This window comes from Etheostoma spectabile, chromosome 15 (assembly GCF_008692095.1).
Source record: "Etheostoma spectabile isolate EspeVRDwgs_2016 chromosome 15, UIUC_Espe_1.0, whole genome shotgun sequence".
In the NCBI taxonomy this organism is placed as follows: domain Eukaryota; kingdom Metazoa; phylum Chordata; class Actinopteri; order Perciformes; family Percidae; genus Etheostoma; species Etheostoma spectabile.
This window is the reverse complement of record NC_045747.1, coordinates 20,764,137-20,771,233: the sequence shown is the minus strand read 5'-3', so window position 1 is coordinate 20,771,233 and position 7,097 is coordinate 20,764,137. Positions and strand designations below refer to the sequence as shown.

The 7,097-nt window shown below is 38.7% G+C and overlaps 1 protein-coding gene across 3 annotated transcripts in view; it reads right to left on the bottom strand.

Moving 5' to 3' along the window:
- The window catches only part of LOC116702746 (glutamine-rich protein 2), a 27,952-nt gene extending 21,996 nt beyond the window's left edge, over nt 1–5,956 (bottom strand). For all 3 annotated transcript variants that reach the window (XM_032537124.1, XM_032537122.1, XM_032537123.1), the window contains exon 1: nt 5,357–5,956. In XM_032537124.1, the coding sequence (XP_032393015.1) occupies nt 5,357–5,719 (363 nt within the window). In that variant the 5' untranslated portion in view covers nt 5,720–5,956. The remainder of the gene's footprint in view (nt 1–5,356) is intronic.
- Between the last annotated feature and the right edge of the window lie 1,141 nt (nt 5,957–7,097).

Here is a 7,097-nt window from a genome sequence, read left to right as displayed (position 1 = left end):
TCAGGCTGCATGCTAGCATTAAACTACATATAACTAACAGCACAACTGTACAGATCAACACTTTGTGTTTGTTTTATTTGTTCCATGATGACACTTGAGGTCATGATTTTACAGATTTTTTTATTTGTATTTTCGGGCAGTTGAATTCCTGAATAAAACTAATAAATCATTTTGGTGCAGAGTTTTACTATTCATGTAATTCATTGCCTTTACCCACTTCATTGTTATAGTCACATGATTATTTATCACAAATTGCACTGTGTAAATATTTTGTAAAAGCACCAAAAGTCAACCCTACAATATCGATATTGAGGTATTTCATCAAAAATATTGTGATATTTGATTTTCTTTGTATCGCCCAGCCCCATTCCACAGTCAACATTTTAACGTTTTATGAAAACAACATAAAACTCTGACAGGTTAATGGGGGAACTGTGACATCCAGCCTGACCCACCTGACATGTGGCTACACTGTAGTAATGTCTGTTCTGCCTTCAGAGGGAGGGCGCTGGTGGATGAGTCTGGCCGGGTCACCTCATCATAGTTAAGTCAGCGGATACGGCAGCTGACCCGGATGATGCCCACAGAGAGAGGACATGAATGATTCAGACGAGCTGCACCTGCTGCCCGATGTCCCGCTTTTCGTCTGACAGCTATTCATCCCCTGACAACCAGAGTCCTTTCTGCAGGGGGCAAATTATCCCCTATCACACAGATGAAGAGGAGGGGTGGGGGGGGGGGGGGGGGGGGGCGGGGGGGGGGGGGGGTAGGAAAAGGTGACTACAGGCCTGGACAATGTCCCAAAGAACACCTTCACCTTGGGCTAAACAATATAAAGAAAATATCTAATTGATGGATTATTTTTGACTGATATTATGATTGCAAAATGATTCACGATATTGGAAGGAATGACCATTTTTGTATCATAAACATTTCAATGATTATAGTGTGAGAAGAACTATACCAAAAAGATTTTTTCTTTAGTCTGTAGGATAGGATTTGGGAGTTGCAATGGTCCATATTGCGATTTCGATAAAATTCTGAAACAACACAATTCCAGAAGGTACAATGATCATATGTAGACCTCGTGAAATGGGAAACCCCAAATAAGCTACTAAAAGCTTTTCGGAGGGGCCCCAATAACATTATCATACAACAAATAATATACAAACCAAAAACTCAATTTACCATAGACACAAAATAGACAAACACAGAAAAATAAAAAGAAAAACTACAAGCAAACAACGAACGATCCCAGCACAGGTAAAGCACTTACGGAGTAATCAACAATCATATGTTAAGAGCAATTTTTCCTTGAGACTTTTCTTAAAGATGCTGCCCTATTTAACACCAATCCGACTGCCGTCATTCCTTCACTTAAAGTCTTTGTCTTTTTAAGATAAAAGCCAACAATTTGCCAAATACTGACGATCTTGCCCTCCTTCTACTCCGAGTTTGGAGGTGGCCTTGCCTGACAGAAACCTGAACAGAGTAACACGGGGGTCATTTGAGATGTCAGGGTGGCGCCCATCTCCTATTGTCCTGTGCTGTCATCAACAGATTAAAACCACGCTGAAAAGTTCACCGCAGCACGTCAGCCCCGAATGAGAGGAATAAGAGCTGCTGCCTCAGGTGTCTTTCAGTCTTTAAAGAAAATGTTATTTAACTAAACAAAAAGGGTGAGCAGGATAAGGCTGAATTACAACACTAAATCACATTGGAAATGCCGCTGTGCTGCTTCACCTGGGTTAACATTTGGATGCATGTTTCATCCCTGATCAGTGACGTCACAGCCGGGGTTTTCACCATCGGACAAAAGCAAAAGGCCTGTTGTGACATCACTGCTTGAGGTGTGGCCACTAGTGCATCACAGCTGCACATTTCAACACTAGGAAAGAGTGTGTGACTAGTGTGTTAACCAGGACGATCAGTACGTCTTAACATGCTGAGTAACTGTGTCCTGTCCGGCGCTAATCTAGTGCAAAGCTGCAAATCAACATCAACAGATCAACAAAGAATTAGCAAGCTACTATTTTGATATTTGCAGTGGTGGAATGTAACTAAGTACATTTACTCAAGCACTGTACCTAAGTACAAATCTGAGGTACTTGTACTTTACTTGAGTCTTTTCTTTTCATGCCACTTCCTACTTCTAATTGGCTACATTTTAGAGAGAAATATTGTCCTTTTTACTCCACTACATAATTCTGACAGCTTTAGTTACGCTACAAATGAAACTTTTTTGCATACAAAATACATTTAGTTAAAATAATACAATGTTGTATTATAGATTAAACTACCCAACAATATAACAGCCTACAAGTCCAGCTAAAACAATTGGACCTTTAAACACATTACTGTTTTGATGGTTTCCACTCTCTAAAATAAGAGGATTTCTCTGCATTGAGTACTTTTACTTTTAATACTTTACGTACATTTTCCCTGATGATACTTACATACTTTTACTAAAGTAACATTTTCAATACAGGACTTTTACTTGTAACTGAGTATTTTTACAGTGTGATATTGGTCATTTTACTTAGGTAAAATATCTGAATATTTCTCCCTCCACTGGATAATTGATTAATGATTTAAATTATTTTTCAAACAAAAATTCTAACCAATGGAAGCTTCCAGCTTTGTAAATGGTAAACATTCCATTACAGTGTTCCTACTTCAACATATCAGTGTTATTGACTGTTGATGTCACCTTAGGCTTTAGAAAATTGAGATGGCATTATCTGTTTTTTAGAGCAAACAATAAATTGATTAACTGAAATACTATGTAGTTGAGATTAGAGGATAATGAAAGTAATAGTTGCAGCCCTAATCAAGTGTCATGAGAAGTCAAAGTGTGATGGGTTTTGTGCAATAGTTATTTGCCTTTTAATGTGCACTGAGTGCATGCATAGAAAACTAAAGGATATAACTCATTTTTTATCTCCTCAACTCCTTATTAAAATAGTGAATGAATTGTGCAAAAGACAACCTCGTTAAAAGCTCATTCCTGTGCTGCAGCTTCTTACTGAGTTCACGTTTCAGTAAGATCTGGGATGGAAACTAGTTTTCCTATTTCTTATGGCTATTTGTAGTGTATATCAGTGATTCCTAAGCCGGGGTACGTCTGCAGTTGCCAGGAAATTTGAAAAAATAGAAATTATGATTTGATTGGATGAATATTTATGTATTATTTAGTACTTAACCATTTTATTACTGTGCAAAATGTATCTATTACTTAGTCCCTAACCATTTCGTTACAGTGCAATATTTATCTATTGGTTTTATACTTATCTCCTTTCACACAATGTGTATTCAGCCATTTTTATATATGCATACAGTTGCTCTCCAGACTGCACCTGCCCCCCCCCTCTTTTTTTCTCTGCACTACCTACATTGTTATTTTTTTTAAATTTTTGACTTTTTGATATTTTTGATATTTTATACTCTTGTCTTATATTTTTGTGTCAACACTGTAAACGGATTGCTTCAGTCTCATTGCACAGGTACTGTGTAATGACAATAAAGGCATTCTATTCTATTCTATTCTAATATGTCCACATACCTGATCACTACATGTTGCAGGAGTGTGCGAAAACCAGTTAGCAAGCGAGCACAGAGTCGTTTAGCTAAAACTAATAAATAAATGGAAGAAATAACTAGCTGAAAGTAATTACTGAACAGTTTGAATGATTAGCTCAAAGTAGTTTAAACAGTATAAGTCATTTTAAATTGTTAAAATAGCTATACACAATTGCTGACCAAACCAAACTCAATATTAAAAACATTTGTATGAAACAATTAACAATATCCACTTTAATATAATAAATAGTGGTATATGTTTTGGAACATCCATTGGGACAAAAAGGCCAACACAAGTTTATTTGCCAGGGCTGACATCAGACCAAACAGGTTGGGAACCACTGCTGTAGGCTACATTATGAACACACTTTAATAATCATCAAAAACTGACTGATGCTGCCCTCATATTTACTGTTCAAAGTTGCGTTATGATATATTTAAATAATAATACAGTATAGGATCCGTGGGAGGAAGTGTTCATAAAATCTTGAAGATTTTTATTGAAATAAATATAGGTCACTACCGCTGCAGGAGGTGACACAATGGTGATTAAGCCTATAGGCCACCGGGGAAAGTATTGCAATATTTATATATTTCCATTGGGCACTGGTTTCAGGTACTCCGTGGTTTGAAAAAGTCACGGTTTCAAAACCACTAAACTTTTCTGTTTAAGGTATGAGCTGGGTTTTTTTTTTTATGAGTCTTCAAGGACAGAAAATGCAGTTTAGAAATCCCTCTCCCTGCCAGTGTGCAGTGTTTCAAAATAAAATGCTTAGTGTTCAATGGAGAGGAAAAAAAAGGTGTTTTTTACACAGACATAAAAATAATACATTTTAAAGCTGTAATTGCAATAACGCAATACCATGAAACGGTAATATTTTTCCTGAAGGTTATCACACTATCAGAATCTCGTATAAGTCCATGCCTAATTTGCACTCTTACAAACTGGGGTATGGTGAAATTCCTGGAAAAAATGCTGGAATCCAGTTTTTCTCCATTTCACACGCAGAGAACTAACTATATCACAGTTTGGAAAACTTGAAGCTAATGTATAACGACAAGAAATGACAAGACTCCAGAGTCCAGACCATAGACATATTTTGAGATTCATTCTGTTTCTAGGATCCACATTGCTAAACTCTCAGTAGAATTCTATTGTTTTCACTTAATAGAAACTAGATTTATAAATCAACCAGGACTGAAATGTTAAGGATTGCCAATTTAAAGTGTTTCCAGTAAATCATTATATATCATGGTTTGTTTAGAATTTCTATTTGAGTAAAAATAGAATTGTACTGAGACTTTATCAGTCTGGAGCATCTGGGTCTGGAGTCTTGTTGTTGATGCATGTGCTTCAGGTTTTCACAATGAGGTGCACTCCATTTTGAGTGTGTAACAGTTAGCATATAGGTGACCATTGGGATACAAACTCTACATTATTTAATTTTTGTCCACTGCTGTATTTTTTTGTCAATTGAACTAAATGCAAGGGGCTTTATTAACATGAAAGTTTCAATAACAATGTTGCCAAGAATACAAATTGTCCAAATATTTCTTGTGTGTGTGTGTGTGTGTGTGTGTAACATTGATAATCTGATTACATTTTTGTTACATGTGTCATTTGGATTTTGGAAAATATGCAGAAAAAGTCCACTTTCAATTTCGGGAGTATAATTGTGTTTTGGGGTTCAGTTAATACATAAAAAAAAGAATTGCTTAATAAAATAAAAAGTTCTTAGCTAGTGGGCTAACTGAGTGAATGAGTCGTTGGTCTCACCTTGGCGACGCCGTCCTCGCAGGTCTGAATGCGGGAGTGCAGCCTCCACTGGTCGGTCGCCGCGGGACCGGAGGAGGGGGTCGGGGATGAGGAGGAGGCTTCCCGCTCCTGCTGCACCGTGGAAATGTCCCCGTCCAACTGGTGCTGTTCCCCCTCTGTGTCGTAGTCCAGTTGGGGAGGGGTGACACCCACCAGAGCATCAGGGTGTGCGTCCCTAAACGGGGTCTTTAACTCCCGGATATCCAGCTGCCCGAGCACAGCGTGGAGCAGGGCGTGTAGGGCGCTGAAGTTGACAGCTCCTCTCTGGGGTGTCCCGATGGCTAAATCCAACAACTCAAACAAGCTAATGTTCTCCTCCGACATTTTTCTTTCTGGGTGAGAACACAACTGTTTAATTATAGTTAAGCTATACTTTGACGCTAGCTAACTTACTTCGCTTGTGACGACCCCTGTCTTATTAATAGCGAAAATATATTGGATAAAGTAAAAAAAAAATGTCTTTAGTCTTTCTCTACTAATTGTGTCCGGCATCCCACTGGCAGCGGCAATCCCGGTGGCTGTATGTAGAATGTAATAATGTTCAAGAGAAAACAGCAACCGCCGTTGCGTCAAAACTGACGCATTTACCGGAAGTACAGTGAATTATCCTTCAAAGTACAACTTTATTAAGGCAAGACCACAGAAATAAAATGGGCAAGACACGACGGAGTATTTGGGTGAAAAAATGTTACGAAAATTGTCATAATGAAACTGCCCCAGTTGGTAACTTACATTACGTTTGTTTGTTTTTGTAGTGGAAGTTTCCTGAAATTGAAGGTCTAAAATATGCAAATGCAGCAGTACACAAAACTGGATCAATTTCAACATGTTTTCATGTATAAATCCGGATATAAATGAAACCTCGATTAACATAAATATCGATATGAATAAAACTGTAAGTTTTGTGTTTCAAGAGAAAATGTGTGGCTCTTTTTGAGATATTTATTCCATAAATTATATTAGAAACAAACCAGCATCTAGACACAATATCTAATAATATTCTTAGCCGATTTTTATTTATGCTGGGCCCTACTACCTGAATGTCTCCATCACTGGCCTGTTGTGCACGTCTCACACCCGTAAGGCTTTTATTTTCAGGATGTGACCGGATGTTGTATTTAGCATGGATTCTGGCTTGACGCCACTTCCATCTCCGGATTCCCACGTTGGGATCTCTCGCAGCTTTACCGGTCACTAGGCAACAAGCGGCAATCATGCTGCGTTCAAAGACTGGGAAATAAGTGTCGGATTTCCTACCGACAAAAACATAGGAATAAATATAAATGTTTAAATTATCAATGTTCTTATTTTATTGGGATGATTTTTAAATAGAGATTAATTTTAAGAATCATTAAAAAAAACATCTGTAACTTTATTGTCACGTGCCTGAACTAAAAAAACTTTCTATCCCACAACATCCATCCATCCATCTTCATCCGCTTATCCGGTATCGGGTCGCGGGGGCAGCAGCTCCAGCAGGGGACCCCAAACTTCCCTTTCCCGAGCCACATCAACCAGCTCCAGCTGGGGGATCCCGAGGCGTTCCCAGGCCAGGTTGGAGATATAATCCCTCCACCTAGTCCTGGGTCTTCCCGAGGCCTCCTCCCAGCTGGACGTGCCTGGACCAGCTCCCTAGGGAGGCGTTCAGGAGGCATCCTTACCAGATGCCCGAACCACCTCAACTGGCTCCTTTCGACGCGAA